At 40.5% G+C, this 24,302-nt stretch overlaps 1 protein-coding gene across 1 annotated transcript in view; it reads left to right on the top strand.

Moving 5' to 3' along the window:
- Window positions 1-24,302, top strand: part of LOC311100424 (receptor-type tyrosine-protein phosphatase N2-like) — a gene marked incomplete at both ends in the record, with an annotated part of 320,583 nt that overhangs the window by 254,269 nt on the left and 42,012 nt on the right. Inside the window, one exon of the mRNA XM_084141339.1 lies at window positions 21,359-21,574. Within this exon, the coding sequence (XP_083997465.1) occupies window positions 21,359-21,574 (216 nt within the window). The remainder of the gene's footprint in view (window positions 1-21,358; window positions 21,575-24,302) is intronic.

The following is a 24,302-nucleotide window of genomic DNA, read 5'->3' as shown; positions in this document are numbered from 1 at the left end:
CACTAATGGGTGCAACAAATATAGCCTCTTACATGGCACACTTCACAATATGTTAATGAGCCAGAGATTATTTTGCTGCCCACAACATTTTCCACAATGCACCATAATTCACAGTTTGCTGCTGTAAATATACAGCAGAACAGGTAATACAGTACTTTAATACAGCAATTGCTGAAATTTTACAGCAGTGTAGCGGAATGCCATTGAGCCCCCGTAATGTATTGCTCTTTACAGTACTGTGCTGTGATATAGAATTACAGTAGCTAACTGTTAACATTTTGCTGTAACTTTCCAGCAACTGAGGTATACTGGACTATTGATTTAAATTCTAGACTAGAGCAGGAACGGACTGGGACCACAAATCGGCGCAGGTATTTCTAACACACTGGCCCATTTTGTTATTTGAGGCCCCGACACTGACCCATTTTTACTTAGAGGCCCCCATTATTAGTCAAATAATGGTATTTCTGCACAATACAACAGCAACACAAATTCGACAGGCCCACTAAGCTAAAGATCGACCCACCAATCTGGCGGAAAACTATTGTATTTGTGAGTAATCAATGACAGACAAAAAGGCAAAGGAAAACTCAATTACATTGCAATAACATAAAACATATTAAACACAAAGTGAATGTATTTTACGTTAATCAATACATACATAATATATAATTATAAAGTACAAAGGAGACCATTACGGCAATGAGCGAAGAGTCTTAATCCATTTGTTCGCTATTGATTTACAGTTTCCTGGCTGGGTTCCTCGTGTTGCTTGTGGCAAAATAATAAAACATTATTGTATATCCATATTCATCTTGATCTTTTTTTCAGATGAATGCATTTTAAATAGGTCTAATAAGGAAATAAATTATTTTGTTGCTCAGACAGTGTACTGTAGTGTATTGTACAGAAACCACTTCACTCACAATAAATTAAATGTAATCATCTGTCCTATCCTGCCTTTTATTGACTTTAATTGACTGTAATTTTGTATTTCGCAGTAATTGCTGGTTCCTGCCACGTTAGAAGGGCATGCCTTGCTATACGAGTTTTAATGTCCCTTTACGTTATGACTTTGACTTTGTTTATCGTTAGCGAAAAACGTACACCCTCAGTGATGAAGCATTATAAAAGTACATTGTGTCAACCCTGCGGATGCCAATAGAGCATGCTTGGTGTATATCAATTACTTCTATAACAGGTTGTGGTAGCCCTTTCCTGCAATTAATGACCACAAGTGCCCTCTTTGGCCTCATGGGTGGAATGTATATTTTTTATTAGATTATTTGAAAAAACCTGATTAAAGTCCAGTTTTTCTGTCAAACAGTTTTGTTATATTTCAGTCTTCTGTGATGTATATAAAGTGTAATATTGGGATGCAAACTCAAAATGTAATAAATTTCAACTCTATATCTGACATGATACAGGTGTCTTCTTTTTTTAAGCCCATAACCATGTGTGTGAGGTGTATACTTTAGTTTCAAAGTAGATTTGTTTAAGACTACCAATAATTACTCTGTGTGACCCTGATTTAGCCCACTGCAGTAAAAGGTTAATGTTCAAAGTTCATTCTCTGTCTTTGAAAGTAGATTGGACACTAACTGTGACTCATTCTATAGTAAATACAGTTGTTAGTTATTCAGGCAGTATGTTATAACTCCTACGTATAGTAGTAGAGGTATGTGTGTTTGCTGCCTACACATTCCACAATGGCCTTTCGCTGCTCCATCTTTGACATGACATTTTGCATTCAAATGCCAGGCACAATTACCCCTGGAAAAAACAACTCTCCATGTCAAGCTTTTAACCCGTCATGACTTTTAGACTAAATTTCCCTTTTACCTTCATTTCCCCCTGTTAATGAAACTGATTAGAGAGAGGTTGATAAAAGAGACATTTTAACGAATCAGTGAAGTGTTTGTGTTTATTGGAGCTATACGGGATGTAACTTGCTTTATTTCTGTGAAGGTAAAGAGCAATGGATGGTTTGGGTAAGATGTAATTCACGGCTAATATGATTAAAGGATTCAGTGGCTAAGATCATGGGGTGTGTAAAGCCCATGGCACCATATTCCCTTTATAGTGCACTACTTTTAACCAGAGCCCTATGGGCCCTTGTCAAAAATTGTTAAATATACTGCATAGGGAATAGGGTGCCATTCGGGATGGATCCCATGGCTGGATCTGTGTGCTGTTAACCATGATAAAACCACCGGGCTCTGGCTGGGCCACTCAAGGACATTCAGAGACTCCTGCGTTGTCTTGGCTGTGTGCTTAGTGTTGTTGTCCTGTTGGAAGGTGAACCTTTGCCACAGTCGGAGGTCCTGAGCACTATGGAGCAGGTTGTCATCAAGGAACTCTCTGTACTTTGCTCAGTTCATCTTTCCCTCGATCCTGACTAGTCTCCCAGTTCCTGCTGCTGAAAAACATCCCCACAGCATGATGCTGCCAACACCATACTTTACCGTAGGGATGGTGCCAGGTTTCCTCCAGACGTGACGTTTGGCATTCAGGCCAAAGAGTTCAATCTTGGTTTCATCAGACCAGAGAATCTTGTTTCTCATGGTCTGAGAGTCCTTTAGATGCCTTTTGGCAAACTCCAAGCGGGCTGTCATATGCCTTTTACTGAGGAGTGGCTTCCGTCTGGCCACTCTACCACAAAGGCCTGATTGGTGGAGTGCTGCAGTGATTGTTGTCATTCTGGAAGGTTCTCCCATCTCAACAGAGGAACTCTGGAGCTTGGTCACCTCCCTGAACAAGGCCCTTCTCCCCCAATTGCTCAGTTTGGCAGGGCAGCCAGCTCTAGGAAGAGTCTTGGTGGTTCCAAACTTCTTCCATTTAAGAATGATGGAGGCCACTGTGTTCTTGGGGACCTTCTATGCTGCAGAATTGTTTTTGTACCCTTCCCCAGATCTGTGCCTTGACACAATCCTGTCTCAGAGCTCAATGGACAATTCCTTCAAACTCATGGCTTGGTTTTTGCTTTGACATGCACTGTCAACTGTGGGACCTTATATAGACAGGTGTGTGCCTTTCCAAATCATGTCCAATCAATTGAATTTACCACAGGTGGACTCCAATCAAGTTGTAAAAACGTCTCAAGGATGATCAATGGAAACAGGATACACCTAAGCTCAATTTCAAGTCTCATAGCAAAGGATCTGAATAATTATGTAAATAAGGTATTTCTGGTTTTTTATTTTAATAAATGTGCAAAAATTCTAAAAACCTGTTTTCACTTTGTCATTATGGGGTATTGTGTGTAGATAGATGAGGAAATGGTTTTATTTAATTAATTTTAGAATAAGGCTGTAACTTAACAAAATGTGGAAAAAGGGAAGGGGTCTGAATACTTTCCGAATGCACTGTATGTACCCCTTACCCCTATACTGGTCTGCTGAACAGTGTGCAGGAAATATAATGTACACATTACCACACACATATGCACAGACACACACATGCACGCATGTACACACACACACACACACACACATAGACACACACACACACACAAACACACACACTGGGAACAAGGAAATACTGTCACACTGACGCTGCATACAGCATACAGTTTACTATACATATAATCAGTGCTTGACTTGGGCAGGAGCTCACCGGAGCTGAGTACCGGCACCTCAAATGTTCTACTGCTTGAGCTCCTGTTCCTCTTATAGAATTTTGACTTTTTGCTCAAAAGTATTATGGAGCTCCTACACCTAAATATAAACATTACCAGCACCCAAAATGAGTACGGGCACCTATTTCACTCTAAGTCAGGGGATGATGATTTTGTATTTACCAATATTGTATAAAATATGAGCATTAGTTTATTCCTACATAGTATGGCATTGGTTGAAGCTCAATGTTAATTCTCCCTACCATCATATCTAAGCAAGGATGACACCAATCTCTATGAAAATGTGCAAATAAACTTAATTGGAGGTACACAACACACTCCCGCCTCTCATCATGAGCCGTCCGGCCGTTCCCGAGAACGTCATACCGGATTTTTTACAGGGTTGTTAGTAATTGAGTTTTCAGAGTATTTTCTGCACCACAACTCAATGTTGACAATATATGCTAGTTAGCTAAGTTACATTATTCCATAAAGCATAGCTAGCTAGCTAGCAAAGTAAAGTTCATAGTCAACACCAAACTTTGAGAAACTGCCACACTGTTAACTTATAATACATGCAATGGGCATTGCTCATCTAGCTAGCTAACTGTCTAGATAGCTATGTGTGCAGCCAGATGTTAGTTTCAGCACAAACACTGCTAGCTAGCCTACATATCCTCAGCCAAAACTAGCCTCTCACAACACAAACTGTAGCTGATAAAACAAATTGTCTTGCTAAGAAACAGTTAGCTATATTGAATCTAAACCCGGCCAATGCACATGCAAGTATACTCTACTATACTGTGCTGTCCAAACTTGTGAAACATAGTTGTCTATGATTGGTTCAGATTTGGTCCAGTCCGTACCGGGCCAAATCAAGGCCAGTCTGGATCGGACCAAATCTGAACCAAACATAGACAGCCATGTTTCGAAAAAATACTCTCCTAACCTGCTACAAAAAGTAACTTTATCGAAGTGGCATGTTTTTAGGGAGTCCCGTCCGTTAGACGTCCAAAAGACTTTGCAGTATGTCGCCTTAGTGCGAAGTAGCCATCAAAAAGTAAAACAACTGGAGAGGGATCTAGGGGGATTTCTTTCCAAATGCTCACTCAGCCAACTTATTCAGTACTTTGAGAGTCACTTACAGGAACTGGTATATGCTTAATGTAAAGAAGCTGTTGATATTCACCCCTCTCCCCTCTTTAAAGCGAGAATCCATATATTTTGCTTAAATGCAAAAGGCCATGTCTCAGTTGGTAGAGCATGGCGCTTGCAATGCCAGGGTTGTGGGTTTTAAATCCATGGGGGACAGGCATGAAAATGTGTGCACTCCACCATAATTTGCAAATAAATTCATTAAAAATCCTACAATGTGATTTTCTGGAAAGAAAATTCTCAATTTGTCTGTCATAGTTGACGTGTACCTATGATGAAAATTACAGGCCTCTCTCATCTTTTTAAGTGGGAGAACTTGCACAATTGGTGGCTGACTAAATACTTTTTTTTCCCCACTGTACATTATTTTAATAGCAGGACACTGAAGAGTATGAATTCGGCTGTTTGTGAAGGTTTGAATCCTAAGCAACCTGCATACACATTGTTTGAAGTACAATAGACCAACATAGCTACTGTAGTAGGTCAAAGTTGTGTGCTAGGAAACCTTTGTAGAGCATGGATGGAGTACGCATTGTGGTGCTCATGTGAATTTCCTTTCTTTTTCGGCTTCAGACCAATGCCTACTTCTCACTTACAACAGTTTTTTGTTTTTAATAATATACTATTGTGCACAGACATGTGAACATACAAACACAACATTTAGAAACAGAAATGCACACAATTACAATCATACACACATACAGTACAGACACACACAAAGGCACAAAGACACACACACACACAGGCAATCATATTTCATCACACATGAACATGCAAGAAAACATATTATTCATTACAACATACTTTCAAAAGGGCCTACAGTATAATTATCTTTATGAAAGAAAATAGGCAAGATCGATTATATGCATTCACAATAATGAGCTACTCAATGTTTGATTGTGTTACAGTGCCTTAGAAATTCTGAAATAAATCATAATTAATTTTGCCTTCAGAATTTCTGATCAGCTAGCTGTATGTGCATTGTGTTTGGAGAGGCAGGCACCGAGAAGTGGGGGAAACAAAACAGTGCTGGTACACTACAGCTACGCACACAAACATAGCTAAGCTAAGGACCCTGGGATTAAACCCCTCCCTCTGCAACTGGATCCTGGACCCCCTGATGGGCCGGCCCCAGGTGGTAAGAGTAGGTAACAACACATCTGCCACGATGATCCTCAACACGGGGGCCCCTCAGGGGTGCGTACTCAGTCCCCTCCTGTACTCCCTGTTCACCCATGACTGCATGGCCAGGCACGACTCCAACGCCATCATTAATTTTTCTTATGACACAACAGTGGTAGGCCTGATCACCGACAACGATGAGGCGGCCTATAGGGAGGAGGTCAGAGACCTGGCTGTGTGGTGCCAGGATAACAACCTCTCCCTCAACGTGATCAAGACAAAGGAGATGATTGTGGACTACAGGAAAAAGAGGACTGAGCACGCCCCCATTCTCATCGACAGGGCTGTAGTGGAACAGGTTGAGAGCTTCAAGTTCCTTAGTGTCCACATCACCAACAAACTATCATGGTCCAAACACACCAAGACAGTTGTGAAGAGGGCACGACAAAGCCTATTCCCCCTCAGGAGACTGAAAAGATTTGGCACGGGTCCTCAGATCCTCAAAACCTTCTACAGCTGCACCATCGAGAGCATCCTGACTGGTTGCATCACTGCCTGGTATGGCAACTGCTCGGCCTCCGACCGCAAGGCACTACAGAGAGTAGTGCGTACGGCCCAGTACATCACTGGGGCCAAGCTTCCTGCCATCCAGGACCTCTATACCAGGCGGTGTCATAGGAAGGCCCTAAAAATTGTCAAAGACTCCAGCCACCTAAGTCATAGACTGTTCTCTCTGCTACCGCACGGCAAGCGGTACCGGAGCGCCAAGTCAAGGTCCAAAAGGCTTCTTAACAGCTTCTACCCCCAAGCCATAAGACTCCTGAACAGCTAATCAAATGGCTACCCGGACTATTTGCATTGTCCCCCCCACCCCCTATTTTATGCTGCTGCTACTCTCTGTTTATTACCTATGCATAGTCACTTTAACTCTACCTACATGTACATATTACCTCAATTACCTCAACTAACCTGTGCCCCCGCACATTGACTCTGTACCGGTACCCCCTAAATATAGCCTCGCTACTGTTATTTTACTGCTGCTCTTTAATTATTTTTTATTTTTTATTTTTTTGTTATCTATTTTTTACTTAACACTTATTTTTCTTAAATCTGCATTGTTGGTTAAGGGCTTGTAAGTAAGCATTTCACTGTAAGGTCTACACCTGTTGTATTCGGCACATGTGACAAATACAATTTGATTTGATTTGAAACACAAACACATCGTAGAATAGGCCTCATTACGAATTCACTGAGGTTGAGATGAGCAGCGCTGCTTTGGCTCCAGGGCAGACTAGTCTTTTAAAGCTGCGTGAGACACAGATAGTGCAGGCAGGCGGGTGGGAAGGCAAGCAGGCAGGCAGGGAGAGTGTCTGTCTGTCGGCGCGGTGGTGGCAGCAGTGACGGCCCCATGTCTCCCCAGCTGATTGGTGTTGCTTCATTTGCATGGGCAAATGAAGCAGTAATTAAACAGTGAAATCAGAGTGATTGCCTTTGAGTCCAGACACACGGCAGCTCCCTCCCACCTTTCAAGTGAGATGAGGGGATGGATCAAGAGTCCTGGCTGCTCGCCACGCGCCCCACCCTTCCACTACAGAGAGATGGGGGGAACACAGGGAACAGGGGGAGGGGGGAGATATGGGGTGGTAAGGGGCCATACGTGTCCAGCTACCCGCACACTAACCCCACTACCATACATGAACACACACACAACAGCCTCTCCTGCAGACCTTCATCGGGGAGGCGTTGCCATGGAGATGACATGGCCAGGGGGAGGCGTCCACACCAGCTAGTTGCGTTTAATGAAAACGCTAATGAGAATTCATGCGCCCATTGCTGTGATTATTTATTTATGTGTAGCACTATCCCAACACCACCCCCAATAGTGGCACACGTAGCCAATCTGGACACACACTCGCTGATGAAACTAATGGGTTAAATGGTTTGCGAGTAGTTAGAATGTAGCAGCCTATGCAGCTGGCTGCACTGAAACCTGAACATATACAATGCTGAAGTTCTTTCAGAGTATGTAGCCTAATATTAAAACCATATCATTAACCCTTGAGTCCTATACCCAAAGTTCCCAAATTAACCAGTTCAGTTTCTATTCAACTCATGAATAGAAGACGAGACATTGTCTTGCACCCAATAAGTCATTCTCTATACCTCTGAAATGTTATCTTTGTCCCGCTGCTGTCATACACGGTCCCGGATTAAGTTTCCCCTAGGTACAGATCTAGGATCAGCTTCCCCTCCCCAATCTTAAATTTAACCATTAGTGGGGAAATGCAAAACTGACACAAAATCAGTGTCTAAAGGCAACTTCACCTTACACTGTCACACACAGTATCAGAGACTATAGCCCAGTAAGTCTCATGTGACTTGGGTTTCAATTATGAATGCTACCTCTACTTGCTTTATTATTCAGCAGAGCATACCTGTATATCACTGGCATCACTCATGTGTGACTTGATTAGGTGCATTGTTTAATTGTCTCATGCCTTCCGTCTGAGATTGGAACACTATCTTGCATGCAGCAGAGCACAATTCCCCAAAATAAGTCAAACTTAATTTGACTTGACAAATGGTAACAATCCGAACACCTCCGCTGATGGTTGTTGACTTAACTTTAATTGTTCATTTCTAAATGCTACTTACAGTAATTGTTTTTAGCGTTTTTCTGAGATTTGAACCATAACATGAAAACAGAATGGAAACGTTCCTGGTGTCAGAAGCAGTCTATAAAAATGAATCTACTTTGATTTAGATGCCCCCCCACCACCTCATCTAAATCAAACAATGAAACTTTGTTTAATCAGGGTTGATGCCAGTGGATTACCAGTGCATTGTAACGTAAAAATATAAGCTATACAGTATTTGTAAAAATGAATAACAGTAAAATACTCTGAAACGTCTTACTGCAGCATACTGTAAATTAGGGTGCATGTGGGAAAATGTTGTGGGCGGGGAAAGAATTGCTGTATTTCGAATGGTTCACTGTTAGCAATTTTTTTGGTCAGTAACTTACTGTATTAATCAACAGTATGATACTGTATAAACTGAATACAGTAGATTATGTAGAATGCACAGTAAAATATCATAAATGTGTTTTACAGTACTAATTATGGTGCATTGTGGGAAAATGTTGTGGGCGGGGAAAGAGTCTCTGGCTCATTAACATATTTCAGGGCATCCGTGATTGAAAATGCTGTACCCCCACAGAATACAGTAATACATTGTATTTAAGTAATTATACTAAACTTGTCCTGAAAATCTACACTAACTTACTGGCCAATTGCTGCCAGTAATTTAATGTAATACAGAATACAGTACCATCTGGCATTTTTGGTGCGCCAATAACACTAGTGGGTGCATGGTATTGTTGTTTCTTACTCATTGACATATTTTGAGGTGTGTCTTGTAGGAGGCTTTAGTTGTTGCACCAGTTAGTGAGAGTGCTGTACCAATTTAAGTGATACGTGGTAATAGTTCCCTAAAAATTACATTAATGTAGGGGACAGATCAGAGACAGCAAATCTCAACCCTTTAAGACTGCTACCACTCATCTGTTCCCTATTTAATTGTTAGGGAACTACTACCACATGTCACTTAAATTGGTACAGGACTTTTACTAATGGGTATTTCTCCACAATGCACCATAATTTACAGTATGCTGCAGTAAATATATAGCAATACAGTACTTTATTGTTGAATTGTATCTGAAATTGCTAATAGTGAATATTTAATTATATATTACAGCATACCAACTAATATTTGGTGTTTTATATCACTTGCACTTTAGGCTTTAACGAAAACTTCTAAACTGACAGTGACTACAGGGCAAAACAGATCAAAAGAATATGACTATAGCCACTCAACCATTAAACCTTTTAATGGTTTAATATTTACCCCTGTCCATGGCCGCGGGAAGATGTTTTCGGGTGGGGGTGCTGTGTTTTTTCAACGGACTTGCGGGGGGGTGCTGAGGAGTGTTTTTCTCCGCTCTGCAGACAAGTATTTTTCTCCATTCATACTGGAGTAATAAAGGCCTAGTGCACTAATTTGGTGGATATATATATATATTTATTTATTTATGATTTTTTGACCACCCCTACTTCCCGCGACAATGCCCATGTCGATTTGATCTGTTTTGCACTGTAATCACAGCCAGATTGGAATCCTTTGTTTAGGCCTCTAGAAGTGCAAGTGACATAAACACCTAGTGTGCATTAATATGCTGTAATATGAAAATGCCTACAGCCAACCTGCTTGCTGTAATCCCTTGTATTTTATTACAGTTTAATAGTCAATTTTACTGTATTGTGTTTCATTGCTCTGGCATCAAGTTACTGTTAATATCTCAGTATTGTATTGGCACTATACAGAGATAGAGATATATTATAAGACATTGTTGTAATTACAATTATGTTGAAGACCAATGTATCCTTAACTACAATAACATTTTCAGTAACGGTTACAAAAACGTTTTCTTGCTATGACTGTGATATGTTTTTTTAATCAACCTTGGGCCCCGTGGCCCCCGTGTAGCTCAGTTGGTAATGCAACCTGCTTGCACCAATCCCTTGTTATTACAGTAAAATACTGTGAAATAAAACCCCTCCCCTCAATGAATTTCATCCATTCATTCATTCATTCATTCTAATTATGGTAGGGTTTACTTTTTTACAATATAATACAATATAATACAATTTTACGGTATTGTACTGTGTGTCATTGCACAGTACTTGCTTTGATACTGTATGTATATTACAGTAGATGTACTGTAATATGAAATACAGAATTTTACTTTACTTTACCTTTACAGTGTGGACTATAAAACCATATGGACTGATAGACTATACTGTAGATATTGGGATTTTATTTGACTTGTTGTGTTAGTTATTCTAAGTAGTCTGCACCTCCAACCCAACCTCCAGATGAAAACATGTCCAGGGCAGGCGAGAGAAAACATGCATCTCACTAGTTACTATCACATATTCTCCTCAGACCCTTGGGTCCTTTACCACGCATCACATCTTTGAACATGAAAATAAACTGAATCCATTAAAACCAGTAACTGTAAAACATTTTTCAAGTGTTATATATAGGCTATACCCTCACCCGCCATACACACACAGACTCAAACATAACAAACCATATGAAATGTCTACGCATGGAGCTTCATTCAAAGCAAGATGTAGAGATAGGGGGGAAATATGCCAAAGACTTCACATCTGAGATCCCTAGCATACAATCTATTCAACTGAACCATAAGCATGCATCCATCTTCAAATGCCAGGATTATCCATCCTAACCCCATTTTCCTCGCCAGATATGGTACATTTTCATAATAGCAGCAAAACCATCACCAGGCTTTTTTTTGCAGACATTGTTGTGAGTGTGTGTGTGGGTTGCTACCCCATCTTTAAATATAGGCTAGATGACAGGCATAGCATTTACCTTGATGAACAGCATGTTTACAGCTTTGAACTACTTGTTATGGGTGATGGTTGGGCTGAGATTCACACACAATGAGAAGGCTTATTTGAACAAGCTAATCTGAGAAGAACACCAGAATGACATGGTTGACACACGTTTCGGGGTTGACACACATTTTCAGTTAAACAGGGTCTCCAAGCTAAGGGATGAGAATATGAGACAGAGCAATTCAGATGTTTGAAGTGGAACATAGAAATGAGACCTTTTTTCGTCTTTGAATGTTTTTTCTGATTATCCATCAGGAAAGATGCTTGCTTACACATTTACTTTCCCTTTCTCCCTTAACTCTTTTTTTTGTTTTGTTTAGAAAAATGAGAGGAAAGAAGAAAAAGAGAGAGAGAAAAAAAGGAGTAATCCAGATTCCTTTACATGTTTGTGTTCTCTCCATCTCTCCATCTCTTGTTCCACTCTGTCACTCCTCCTAAATCTGAGACCGCGCTTTGATATTTTTTGTCAGTTGACTAATAAAAGCCTATTTTGTCTTCGTTTCAAATCAATCAAACATCAACACACATAAGAAAATCAGCAGTTGTAGAGCCCAGACGAGACGTCGTGTTTTTTTTCTCACATCTTGTAATACGCCTGCAGCAACAACAATAACATCTGGAGTATCTCATAATAATAACCCCCTAAGTGTTTTGCACAACATCTTCTCAGCATTAGAGAAAAACCTAATCCTCCAACACCTTCCCTAAACGTAGCTATAGCTACCGCTGCAACTGTCTCGCTCACATATTGGATAAATAATTAATCCCCCCCACACCCATCCCTCATTTCAAAGACCATTGTACTGCTTTGGTGTTAGTACACATGTATGCACATTTATCTGTGAGTGTATAATACTTTTGAATGGTTTGTCTCTCGTATATGGCCAGGTGCCGAGCGAGTAGCAGGCAAGTGCAGAGGCAGTGTGTGGTGCATTAGGTTAATCTGATCTCATTATACCAGGGTTTGTATGTGGACCACACTTTCACCAGGCCTTTCATCAGCCCTCCCTCCGTCTGCTGCTCTCGTGCCTTTATATCCTGTTTACTCAAATATATTACAAGGCCTGAGGTTTCACCGAGTCTCTAATGTCTGGCCTGTGGACACACACACACACACACACACACACACAAATGCATATGCGCATGCACACATACTGTCATGGCTGTGTGGGCTCTGTATTTATGTGCCCTGGTACACTTGATCCTGACATTTGTTTAACATTCCTTCTCCTCTCTCCCCGACATTGTGAAGTATTTTGTACTTTCTGCCCCTGTGCAAACATTGTCTTTACTGTTTGAGCTTTTTAATAGAAATGTGAATGTGTCATGGAGGCAAACAGTGTACAGATAGGGCTGTTGAACTTGCTGCAAGGGTGTGCGTGTATATGAGTCACAGAATGTCTTCCATAAAATGACTACTGTCATCTGCTATTTGATTGATTTAAATACTTTTGTTTGATGTGTTATAACCATATCATACAACTACTATACATGTAAGAGTACACATTCCACTGGGTTTGGAGATACTCTGCCTAGCCACCATGGTTGCATCCCCAAATGGCATCCTATTCCCTATGTAGTGCACTACTTTTGTCAAAAGTAGTGCACTACATAGGGAATAGGGTGCCATTTTGGGTGCAACCTGTAACTTCAAGGCTTATTTTCTATCTGGGACAAGCTCCTCAGAGTTCTATAACCATTGGTCCTGCACAGGATGTTACAGAAGTCGTGAAATCTAGTGTGCAGCGTGTAATGGTTGTAATGTGTGAAATGTGGCCATTGTTCTTGTGAGTTTCTGCATGGAAAAAAATAACTGTTGGAGTTTGAGTCACTCTCTTCTCTTTACTCTTCTCTTCTCTTCACTGTTAAAATGAAGTGCTTTGTAACACCAAAACTAGTGGCAACTGAGCCAACAACTTGAAGGAGGCTAAACTTTCCTGAGATATTTTAAAACATTACATGGTGTGTTGTAACACCACATAATCAAGTGTTGAGCAACAACTTGCCAGGGACTGGGAGCACTAACAGAAAAGATTGAAACCACTATTTTGGTGTTTCGAGTCTTGTTTAGTGCAGAATTAGATACATTCTCTTTTGGCATTGTTTCATTTCTAAAGCTTCTAAACACCATTGTGATACTGTATTTTGAATCATGTCTAGTGCAGAATTAGATGATTTCTTTCTGAAGTGTTGATGTTTAACATTGTTTTATGTATTTGATCAGTTGCCATTTTATACCGTTTTGGCAGGTATTGTCAGACACTGTGTTCAAACCACCAACACTAACTCATTGGCAAACTGCAAGAATTGAGGAATCTGCCCTTGCATCTTCTATTGACAATCATGAATGTGGGAATGGGTGCTGTCCTTATTGAACATCAATTTGGCTAACGATTCATTACACCTCATGGCACAACAAGCTTAATACTAATATATAAATATACTTTTCTTTCTTTAAAAATGCATACAACATTGTGTGAAAGAATCATAAAGTCCCCAAAAAATGTTTTACCCACAATCCTCTGAAAATAGACTTCCAATGAGTTTGATCACTCAATTTTCTCTCTCTTTGGTTATCCTCATGAAAGATACTTACATTTTGAGCAACATATTATTCTTAGCTTATTTGGGTGAAATGAAATTAACAAATGATTGAAACAACTTACATAAATGTTTTTAAAGATATTTGGGGGGTATTCTTACACTTTATTGAGACAGTTATGAAATGACAGAGGGGATACAGATAGGTGGGAGAAACAGATTGAAGGGTTGGAGCAGGGAATTTAACCCTGGTCTTTGGAAGCGGTGACTAAGCCGAGTGCGTTACAGCTAGACAATTTAAATTCACCCCAGAATAATTTATTTCAGTGTGGCTGTGTGGTTGAGTGGGTCAAATTACAAGGAAATGTACCATCTTACTGCCCCTCCTGTTTCCAATCTGTCTAAATAAATCATTGAAATAATTAAGGTGGAATTCCACAAAGAATATTCTCCATAGTCTCTTATCATCAATCAATATTTAGGCTATTAACCATTTGCATTTATAAACCATTGATTGTATGAGAAACCGTTTTAGTGTTTTCATGCTGCCTTTTACATGCACTGAAACCCCAAAAAGTGTTTTCACAACACTCTCTTAAAAACACCAATATTCAGATTGAAGAACCACTTTGGGTATTTCAGGAAATGTAAAACACTTACATTTGGTTTACATTCAAACACCCTCCAAACACCAGATCTCAGATTAGGTGCACTACTTTTAATGGTTTCATTACACAATCATGGTGTTTTGAGACTTTCTATTTTTACAGTGTACTCTCTCGCCTAAAGGGTATTAGTGTTGCTTGCTGGTGATAGGAGCTTGTCAAGCATTTCCTAGACCATCCTTGGAGTGTCAATTTGCTTCCTCCTGATTGGTTGGAATGAGGGTGGGGTTGGGTTGGGTGTGTGTAGGGTACAGACCTGGATTCAAATACTATTTGAAATCATAAAAAATACTTTATCTGTGCTTGATTGAGCTTGCCTAGCTTAATGGACCAACATAATAGTCAGAAGCCACAAACTCTGGCACTCCAGGCAGGCTAGAACAAAAGCTCAAATATTTAAAATACTATTTAAACCCAGGTCTTGTAGGGTAAGTGGTGAGGGGTGGATGTCCACTGAACCATTCATTTTAAAGAAGAGGGAATAGTGTATATCTCAGGAAAGGCTTTAGATTGTTAGTGGACACAGGAGGTCCTTCCAGTTCAGTGATGAATGGGATAGGCATGATTATACACCAGGCTTGGTCTGGCTGGGAGACTTATTTTCCACAGCTTAGGCCAGGGTTTCACACACCACTCTACCCTAGCCAGGGATGAACTCTATAACAAAACATTATGTGGGTATATACTTAAAATTGTTTTTTAATCAGGTCTACAAAATCGATTATGCATGATTACTAAATATGTAGCCAGTGAGTTATGAATTATATATCATGATCTGTTTGACTTTGAGTAATGAAAATGAGTCTAGTTAACCTGTAAAGTATGGTTCAGTTTGGCCGCATGGTGGCACTGTTGAAAATAAACACCATTCATGCAAGCTCATTGGCACATAGCGACCATCTTGTTTGAGCTAAAAAATGTTGCGTTTAAAGACATGGGTACATAGATGCTATGTACCAAATATGGAGCTGATCGGTCCAGTAGTTCTGGAGAAGAAGACGTTTAAAGTAGTCAACATCCTTACAAATGGTCCAAAATACATCAAAGGCATATTGCATGATCTGGTTGATGTTGAGTTCTGATTTTTGGCAAGCATGGTAAGGATTACAGAAGTAGCTCATCCTAGAGCGATGTGTCCAATTTGTCCTGATGTTGGCACAGTGTGCCCACAGCTTGAACCCCGGCATTGCTTCTTGCAGCCTTAATTTTTTTTGCCCCCTGTTCACATTGACAACTCCAGCTGTCATATACAGGGACAATGGAGAAGAGGAGGAGGGGTGGGGGTGGGGGGGGCTCTGAATAGAAAAAAATAAACTGGAGAGCCCCCCACCTCCCCAAAGACTTGTCATCTGCATTTGACAGGAACCCCCAGCCATCCCCACTTTACCGCCCCCTTTCCCTTTCTCCTTCCTTTTCTCTCACTCTTCTCTCCATAATCCTCCTCTCCCTGCTTGGTGCAGCTGTTGCTGTCCACTGGATTTTTTCTTCTTCTGCCTAATAACTAATTAGGAGTTTTAGTGGGATTTTGTTTGTAAAACTTGTGTCCTTTTTTCCTCTTTTTTTCTTCATTGATCAGCATTTTCTTATTTCGGCTATCAACTCATATGTTTGGCTCAGATAGGTCTACAACTGAACTTCTTATTCAGTCTATCCTGTTATTTCTACAGTATTTTGAGAGGCACTAAATATCACTATCCCAAAATACAGCCTACCTCATCATAATTTACATTCACAGTAAGATGATAAAAGGTTATACAGTCCCTACGGATGGACCCCCCCCCCCCCCTCCCCCCTCTCTTTCTGTAAAGCATGCTTTCATTCTGGCTATTACTGTATTTAGGAGAGTGAGAGCGGGAAAGGGGTGGACTGGAGAGCGCCAGAAAACCGCAATTCACACAGAACACAGAGACCCCAAGTAGCTTAACAAATGAGTGACTAACCCCATGTCCATTCATATCCCCCCTCAGCCCACAAGCTTATTAGCCAACCATCCCTCCTTGAGCATTCACTGTCGACAACATGTGGAGGTATCGCTATAGCAACCAGTGGATATGACATGTGCAACAGACAGGGACTTCTTAGCGGCTGAATATAAGGAGGGGCTCAGCCGTACACTATATGATCTAAAAAAATAAAAAAATAAAAACCTGTCTCCCCTTCTTTTCATTGGGCACAGAGACGCTGAAAGGACTCACTATAGGCTTCTGCAGATTCTTGCGAGGCTCTGAAAATCAGGCGAGCATATCCCCTCGTTCGTTCTCCTCCTCTTTATTTTCTCTCTTTTCCTTTTTCTTCTCCATCTTCGTGCTCGAACATTGGTAGCCGCAGTCTTTTGTTGGCTCAGGAGGCGCATGGGACGCTGGTAACTTTTGTGGAGGAAAGGATTGAGTGGGAGGCTGGTTGTTACGCTGGCCACTCACACTACTGGAGCTGCGGTTGCCGAACCTGCTCTCTGGAATACAAGGCATATCTCCTATTTATTGCAAACCATCTGACTTGCGCATCAACATGAATTTAGGTAACTATTTTCCAGCATGTGTTATAGCCTATCTTGGCTGTGTTTTCAAGGTGCCGATATAACGAATGCGGTGGGGATAACTTGTGTGGTAGGCTTCAATGTATAGGCTATCGTTTTTATGAGCAATTTGTATAGATTATTACAAAACAAAATGCATATTTGTCTTTTTTTATAGAATTGCTTGAATTACAATTGATGTGCAATGCATGCGTGGGTTGAGTGCTTTCTGTGATTTCGGCCCTCTGTCGACGCTCCAGTCACGGAAGGATGCTCATAGTGTGGGGGGAAAAATCGAACGAAACTTGTAGGTTATAGCCATCAAATTTAGAAAGGGATGATCAGTGCGGTAGTAGGCTAAACTGTTTTAGCCCTGGCTTAAGTTAAAACAGGTGTTGAAAATATAGAAAATATATTTGATGAATAGCAGCACTGGTGCAATGTCCAATCGTCACATCTGTAGGGAAGATACAACGTTTTCACTAGAAAACGCATTCCCGGGATACCAATGGAATTAATTGATTCACTGAGCACATTGAGTTTTGGAGAAGGTCAATGTCTTCTATTGGCTAGTAGTTACCCTCAAGTTTTAAAAAATCAATATTTGCATAAAAAGCTTGCTGTTATTTCTTTGCTTTAATTTGGTCCGTTTATTATTTAAACTGAAATGCATTTGACATAGGACTAGGCTACTTTGTTTTAAAGTAGGCTACAGTTGGATGGCAAAGTAATTATTTATCATTAAAATAGGAAAACACACATGGATTTAGTTGGGAAAAGGTTCTTATTAACAGCAATAACACTTTTATAAAACGTTTCATTGTGAAACTCTTGTATATTACTAATTGAGCAATTCTTGTTTGATTTGACATTATCAGACTGAAAAAAAGGACTGAATTTGATGGAATAAGTTGCTTCTTCATTGAAGGCAAAAACATTTATCTCTTTATAAATGTATGTTCATTTCATTACCAGATATTAAAAGATAAAGATTATTATTGGTATTTCAGATTCCAATCAGAGGCATGATCATGTAACCTACTATTTTAATCTAAAAAATAGACAATTCTGAGATGGGTTTGTGTCTAATTTGTCAGGTGAACATGTGTTTAGTTGCTTGACTATGTTTGTATTTCATGCAACAAGGATTTGGGATTTGGTGGTGGTGTGTTAGAGTGTATATGTGTGTTAGGGGGGTACCTTCAACTGCTTGAAAGTATTGTGATCACAGTGTGAATGGATAGCCGGCCTCCCCTCTGGCCTCTCTCACTGTGACCTTTCTCTCAATCATTTGAATAAACCAGAGCTACCGAAATCCATCTGCCCTTTGTCTTCAGCTAGGTCTGCTAATCCTAGAGAGAGAGAGAGAGAGAGAGAGAGAGAGAGAGAGAGAGAGAGAGAGAGAGAGAGAGAGAGAGAGAGAGAGAGGTCGTTTTTATTGTTTTTTTCACTTTTGTTTATTATCTATTTCACTTGCTTTGGCAATGTAAACATATGTTTCCCATGCCAATAAAGCCCTTAAATTGAATTGAAATTGAATTGAGAGAGAGAGAGAGAGAGAATAAGTGAGTGTAAAAACCTCACTGAGCATCCTGTGTATTTCCGATGCAATAAAATGTCAAAAAGCCTCTTTTTATTCAAGGTGATAAGCAAGTAAAGGTTAATTTAGGAAAAATACTGATTCTGGAGCAGTATATAAGATTATAAGAGTTTTTCTTAAAATCTTAAGCGATTTTCTTAAATTTGTTATTCATAATTCTATACACACATTCATCAATTCATACATCTAATTCATACACCTGTCCATAATCCCATAATGTTTATTTATTTAGTGATAATGTTCATACACTTTTATGTTTTTGAAATACATGAAAATGATGATTGCAAATAAATCCATGTGATTTATTTGTTTATTTTAAAAAACATGTCACAATGTTTTTTTAACCTATGTTATTGCAATAATTGCACTGATGGTTGTTTGAAAAAATAAAGATATGTTTGTCATAGTTGATTATCTCTGTTTACGTTTCCCCATATGAAATGGTAATTTACAAGTCCAATTTCATTCTCACAAATGAACAAAAACTCCTCTCTGCCGTAAAAAAAGGAGTCCTCTCGCCCTCTTTCCCTCTCTCAAGAGAATATGCTCTTCATTCGTTTTCTTTATCCCCTTTATCAATCTGAAAAGGACATTATTGAGGGGTGTGAAGAGTATTTAAATAATGTTTTTTGCTAGGATCAATCAACAGCTTCCTACAAAATGAATTTTAGGCACTCTATGTCATTGTAATAGCTGTTTCATATAATTTGAAGTTATATGTACCTGATTAATTATTTGGACAATAACACAGTCTAATATTGTTGTAATTATGGCATACAATATTTATAATACCAACAATGTATTTTCCACAGTTATTAATCTGTGTAGCATTTACTTACACATGAGAATCAATGAGAATATAACATTTTATGAACATGATTTAAGAATAGCAACATGGCAGGCGATGTTGTGTCATAAAAGTACAATCTGTGATTTTTCTTAAAATAATGATTTACTGACATATTTTAACTAAAAACATTTATTTTCATGGAGTCCCTTTTCATGTGGCTTGCTTAAAAGTGTTAAACTGGTGGAGAGAGAGAAAGAGGGGGGAGGGAGGGAGGGAGGGAGGGAGGAAGAGAGAGTGACAGAGAGGGGTAGAGAGAGAGAGAGAGAGAGAGAGAGAGAGAGAGAGAGAGAGAGAGAGAGGGAGAGAGAGAGAGAGCGAGAGAGAGAGAGAGAGAGAGAGAGAGAGAGAGAGAGAGAGAGAGTGAGAGAGCGAGAGAGAGAGAGTGAGAGAGCGAGAGAGAGGAAATGTAAACAAGGGGTAGAAGGACTGCTGTAGTAGACTAAAGCTACCCATAGTTTCATATGCACAGACCAAGCTTTAGCAATCCAATGTAAATGTGTCCTTATCTATCATAGTGAATAATTTCACTCATATTCAATCTGTCAAAGGCATTGATGCAATAGCTCAGAGCTAGCCAAAGCTTTGTTTCTCTCATCTATGTTCTATGCGGTTTATTAAAGGATTGTTTTAGACTTTTCAATTGTTGCCAAGCCACTTGGCTGATGACTGAAGCTGTATGTCACACACATTCATCAGACCTACATGGCAATCAGTGTGAACATGTTACCAAAGGCCTCAGCATCTAAACAGTCACCGAAGTTTAAAGTGATCATGCGTTATGAATATAAAAAATATAATAGATATAATGTTTGTACCTTACCCTTTTGCCCCCCACGACTAAGTACCATGTTGCAGCGGTTAGTGATTGTTGTGTGTTTTTGATTTTATTGAAGTTGAAAACCCTTCTGCAATTACGGATGTAGGAAATTCAAGTGTATTGAATAGATGAAGGTGTATGGGCTCATTCATAGAGTAGATGGGCCGCTAGTCCATTTGGGTTCACCTTCTATTAAATGGTGCTAAAACCTTCACAGTGGTCCATGCACTTACTGAGAACAAGGGATAGGCTACCCAGCCTGGCAGCCTCACAGGGGCCTGTGAGACAATACCATGCCAATACCATGCTATTCTCCTGGGCTTAGCTCCGGGGAGGGGGTTAACAACGTCTCTGAACGGCCCACTCTGGTGGGCTTCTACTGGGTAGACCCAATCTGAGATCCCCCTTTCAGGCCCTCCTAGCAATTACTTCAGGGGCCTTTGCCAGGGCCCTAATCCAGCCAAACTCAAAGCTGGAAGGCTAATTAGTGACAAGCTTTTACTGTCCAAATCTCCTGTAGCTGCACAATGGCAGGTCTCCCCATGCCAGAACAAATGGGCCCTAAATGTCTATAGTGTGTAGGCTGGACAGAAGAGAGTAATAGGACTTGAGTGAGTTTGAATGCACATTATAAAACAACTATTAGTGTAAGGTAATGAGTAGGCTGGGCAGGGAGTGAATCAGGATGGGGATGAGTGGGCATGGCTGGGATAGACAGGGAGGGAAATACTGTGCTAATTTGTCTCCATATTTCTATCATACAAATTACAACAATCCCTTGTTTTGGGATTTTCGAACATGGAAGTTAGAACAACAATGGATTTATGTCAATTTCAGTATTTATATTTTTTGTCATTGTTATGTGTGTGCATGCGTGCGTGCATGTGACACCCTTGTTTCTCCAAATATAATGAAAATACTGCACTGCACAAACATTGCCGTAACCTGGATGTATACGTCGTTTTCTCATCCCCTTTTGTCTCTCTCTTTCCAGAAGGGCAGCTTGAGACAGATCCTGGTGGTCAAGGAGAGTCGTCTGGAGTCTGGTCAGTTCCTGGTCTTGACCGTCATCTCCATGGCCCTGATCATGGGGGCGCTGGCAGCGTCCGGCTGGCTCTTCTGCCTGCGCCACCGTTCCCACCTCCAACTGAAGGAGAAACTAGCCAGCCTGGGGACTGACACCAGCGCTGATGCAACCGCAACCTATCAGGTGAGAGGAGCCTCCTCGTCCTCAGCCAATCTCAGTGCAGCAGTTGAGTGCTCTACTGGTAGAGCATGCGCTCTGGTCCCGGTCCCTGACACTAGACTTATTCTGATTGGTCTGCAGTGACACGTAGTCGCTGTGTATTGAATGAGTTGATTTTAAGGGAATATCTGGTTGTTGTTTGGTTTTTGTCACACTTGTGACAGTTGGTTGTAGAATGTGTGTTTGTTCATGATAGAGCTAGGTTGTGACTTAAGGCTGGTTATCAACAGAATATATTGATATGTAAAATTTTTGTAACCCAATTGCAAGATTACCCTTCATTTGATTCTGTATTATGTGAAAGTGTTTTTTGTGGTTTGGTTGTAATTTAAGACATCAAGGAAATAGAATAAACAATTGCCAGTCAAATGTTAGCCTCGTAAAACCAGACTGACCGCTGCGCTCAGCCTTGTTTAACAAGGCTGGTCAAATGTTTCTAGAAGTCAAAATTTCCAGTGAGAGTTGTATTGGCTTTGACCTATGACTAGGGGAGGGGCTTTTTAGCAGGGGAGCGGGTTCATTGTGTGACCTATTCCTTCCATTCCTCCAGGTCTAGCGGCTGGCTGGGTGGCTGGCTCGTATTGATTTTGTCTTGGCCTCAGCTGTGCTCAGTGTGGACACTCATCACATTTCACATTTACATTCTCAATATTTAATCAGCCTTTCACAGTGTCTTTCCCGATCGTACACACTGAAGATGGACAATCATTAAGAGAGTAGAGAAATGTGTTCTACTGTAACCGTTCATTTGGGCCCGTTTCTTTAATGTTCATTTTTTTGGGGGGGGGGTTTAATGGACTTTTACAATATTTACAATATTTTATTATTTGTTTACAATATATATGGGTTGTTGTAGCCTCATATCTCCTATGCACATACAATAACAGATGAATTGTTACATTATGTCCCATTTTTGGACAACTTAGGATGTTGGCATCCGCCAAGGTGATGGAAATTGTGTTTTATTAAGACAGTACACATAGTTTCCCTGTTTTTTACTGGCGCCTCGCCATTAAAGCTAGTTAAAGGGATAGTTCACCCCAATTACAAAAGTACACATTGGTTTCCTTTCCCTGTAAGCAGTCTATGGACAAGGTATGACAGCAATCCATGCTTTGGTTTAGTTTCCCTGGCACTGTTTCCACATGCTAAAGCTTTAGCATTTGTGACACAAATCCCATTCAAATCATGGGACTGATATTAGCTTTTTTCGCACATTATGTCTAAATCATCTGAATGTATCTCAAATTGATTGTGAAGCCCAACAAATCACTTATAGATGTTTTGAACATGATGCGTGAAAAATACTAATATTTATGCCACAAATGCTAAAATGTTAGCACGTGGAAACAGTGCCAGGGAAACTAAACCTAAGCATATTGTTTTCATACCTTGTCCATAGACTGCTTACAGGGTAAGGAAACCAATATGTAATTTTGTAATTTGGGTGAACTATCCTATTAAGGAGGACAATTATGCCTTTGCAGCCTAAATGGAGGATGCTTTATGTACGAGCTGGTCCATGGGGGACATGAGTGTATTACCGGGAATGCACATCAATCTTAGATGATAGTGCAGATCTAGCAGCCACTGCCTAAGCTAGTGTCTATCCTCTCTTTTAGCCTTCTCTGGTTCTCCTTTGTTGGGGGTATATGCAAGTAAATGGGTTGTACAAATTGCACAAATTACCAGGTTTTCCAGAAATCCAGGTTGGAGGATTCCCTGATTTCCTGCTCATTCTCTCCTCCAACCACAGTACCTATTCCAACTGGGATTCCTGGAAAATCTGGACATTTTGGCTGTGTTAACAGAATTGTTCAACCCTAGCCCTATGGGCCCATAAAGGGAATAGAGTGCCATTTGAGATGCAACCCTTGACTCTGTAAAGGTGTAGACTAGAGAAACTGGATTAATTATTTGGTGGACATGGAAAGTGCCCTGAGGCCGTGGCCCGGGGCAGATTCTCATGGTTATAATGATTAAGGTTTGACGTAGGGAAAGCTGATCCTAGACCAGGGCTTAGAGGCTGGTCCCTGGAGTGAAATATCACAATAATAGATCATGAGATAGACTAGTAGCAATGTGCTGCTTTCAGAAGACGTTTACCTGCACTGCCTTCTGCTGTCCTGGCTTGCAGCTATGGGCCCTGGTCAAAAGTAGTGCACTATGTAGGGAATAGGGTGCCATTTGGGATGCAACCCTGGTTGTTAATTGTGGTTGAAGATCAGTCTGTGGGTCTGACTGGTGCAGGCTACACACCAAACACGCTTCATTATACTGTGAATATAATGGAGAAATCTTCAGCTCCAGTATCGGGAGCGGTGAAGTAGGAAGGGGGAGAGAGGGGGTTCGGGTTCTGTAAGATTGCATCCTTTTTTTCTTATCTTTTCTCTCCTTATTTTGAGTTGGGGGAAGATGACTGGCTGGCTAGATAACGCCCAGGCTCCAAATCCCTAATGGAGCGTCTGTGAGCACAAGGCATGATGGGAGAAAACCTGAGTAATTTTGTAGAGAGGAGTAATCTTCATGGTGGGGTGGCGGCAGTGGGAGAGAGTCTTTTATATAGACGTCTCTTCTGAATCTCTCTGATTTCCATAGAATAACAATAGAATTTCACCTTCAATATCATTCCAAAGGCCTACTGTACATGTGCATACATAGGTTGCTCATCTCTGTTGTAGCTTTGTAGTTA

The sequence above is a fragment of the Coregonus lavaretus genome, assembly GCF_964263955.1.
Source record: "Coregonus lavaretus genome assembly, chromosome: 2".
NCBI lineage: Eukaryota > Metazoa > Chordata > Actinopteri > Salmoniformes > Salmonidae > Coregonus > Coregonus lavaretus.
The sequence above is the reverse complement of the archived record's forward strand: the minus strand, read 5'-3'. Positions and strand labels throughout refer to the sequence as shown.